Source organism: Anneissia japonica, unplaced genomic scaffold, assembly GCF_011630105.1.
Source record: "Anneissia japonica isolate Jap-2015-1 unplaced genomic scaffold, ASM1163010v1 scaffold6788_len1366326_cov149, whole genome shotgun sequence".
In the NCBI taxonomy this organism is placed as follows: domain Eukaryota; kingdom Metazoa; phylum Echinodermata; class Crinoidea; order Comatulida; family Comatulidae; genus Anneissia; species Anneissia japonica.
Genome location: NW_022692324.1, coordinates 525,161 through 527,044, shown reverse-complemented (window position 1 = coordinate 527,044; position 1,884 = coordinate 525,161). Strand labels below are relative to the sequence as shown.

At 33.8% G+C, this 1,884-nt stretch overlaps 1 protein-coding gene across 1 annotated transcript in view; it reads left to right on the top strand.

Moving 5' to 3' along the window:
• The first annotated feature begins 1,063 nt into the window (after nt 1-1,063).
• Nucleotides 1,064-1,884, top strand: part of LOC117100219 (L-asparaginase 1-like) — an 80,806-nt gene continuing 79,985 nt past the window's right edge. The window contains exons 1-2 of the mRNA XM_033239814.1: nt 1,064-1,186; nt 1,623-1,725. Of these exons, the coding sequence (XP_033095705.1) occupies nt 1,108-1,186; nt 1,623-1,725 (182 nt within the window). The 5' untranslated portion in view covers nt 1,064-1,107. The remainder of the gene's footprint in view (nt 1,187-1,622; nt 1,726-1,884) is intronic.

Here is a 1,884-nt window from a genome sequence, read left to right as displayed (position 1 = left end):
CGCCCCCACCCCCCGTCTGGCAAATCATGGCGCCACCCCTGTTCAAATTAATATTTGAACAACTTTTATTCTTGACAATTAAATTGGATATCGCTCTGTAGGCCTACTTTGTGTGTTACTTTGTATAAACTGATTATGTGATTTATTATTTTTTCCCTAGGCCTACATAAGAATTATGTAGTTATTATGACTCGTAATCATTTTTTTTTTCTTGTGTAGGCTTCTCTTTCATATAGGATTCAAATTCATACCGTAACCATCACCCTGATGGATCTTGCAAGGCTTTGGAGTCTTTAACAATATACAACTTTGTTTTTTAATTACATTTAATGTCATCATAAATGTATTGTATTTGCATTGCAAATTTAGTTTAAGTTATGTTGTAACTCTAATTCTGACTTAATTTTAGGTCACCAGAAATAAAATTGTGAAGAATCTATGTCCGCATTGTATGACCACGTGCCAAAACCCCTATTAAGGGCACAATTTCACGTTTTCGGAAGTGTCCCCTAACAGGGGTACCCCTATTCAGGGATACCCTTAAGGGGACACTTTTTTTAGTCCCAAAGATGTACCTTTATCAGGGGTTCTACTGTATTTAGTAGACCTAAACAAATTTTTGATTAATATTAAAATGTACTGAGGAATATTACCAAGCATCAACAGAAATTGTAAGATTATATTCTTTACAGCCCCTGTTGTCTTTTGATGGGATTGCCGCTATGAAGATTGATTAGTTCACTGTTTGGCATATCTTTAGTCCTAGTGCCTAAAGCTGAATAAACAAATTCTTTATCAATATCTTTTTTTTATTATCGACTCTGAAATAAACTTTTAAAATGCATATGATTTCCTTATGTTGGTTGTGTTCTGCAGAGTGGGCGGAGCCATACACCGATCATTTTACGTGATAATTTCTTCTATGGATGGCTAGGTGTGTAATCAGTATCTCTTTTTTCATTGGACGACGATCATTGCTTTTGACGAATCAAATATCTTGTTGATTTACACTACTAAGCAATATAAATCTCGAAAATCAAGAATTGAAAGCAGACGGTAAGCACCGAGAAGACGATTATAGTAGGCTTTATTGTCAGGATAATAGTCATGGATAGTAGTGTCGAATCCCGTGTGCTAGTACTCTATACCGGCGGTACAATTGGAATGACCAGGAACAGTGACGGAGGTAAGCTGCCTAGCATTCTGTCGTATATTAGTTAATTTTCGATGGGGCGCCATGGCAACAAATCTGTTATATTTAACGTATATATATTCTTTTTCAAAATGTTGGGTATAATTTATCCACACTGATTTTAGTATCTCCTGGCCTTATTACTGATAATATAAGTTGAATATCTTTAAGCGTTGGTTTCATTCCTTCAAGCATAGGGTGAATACACTTAGAAACAGGAACACAATACAAGATAGAAAAGCACATTAAAAGAAAACAAGCCAATGAAACCCGACTGAATTGCTCAAAGGCATAATCAAAAAGTAGAATTTACAAAAAAATAATAAAATGTATTACATATTTACTGTATATTACTGACTTGTGAGAAGGAAATAGACGTTTTCACAACTTTCTTTATGCTATTTAACATTATATAAACTTCCCTTTACAGATTTAGTGCCGGTTGAAAATTACTTCAGTCAAGCAGTGAGAAGGAACACAATTTTAAATGATGCGGACTATGAGGCTAAGACGCAAAAAACATATGCTCTTCCGTATGTTACCATTTTTTGCATCCAATATAGTGCTAAACATTTAAAGTAGGCCTCCTTATGCTCTTATATGTTTGGTTTGTTTAAAAACTTCCGTCGATGATTTATTTATATATTAAATATTAAAAATGAGGGAAGTTTATTATATATATATATATATAT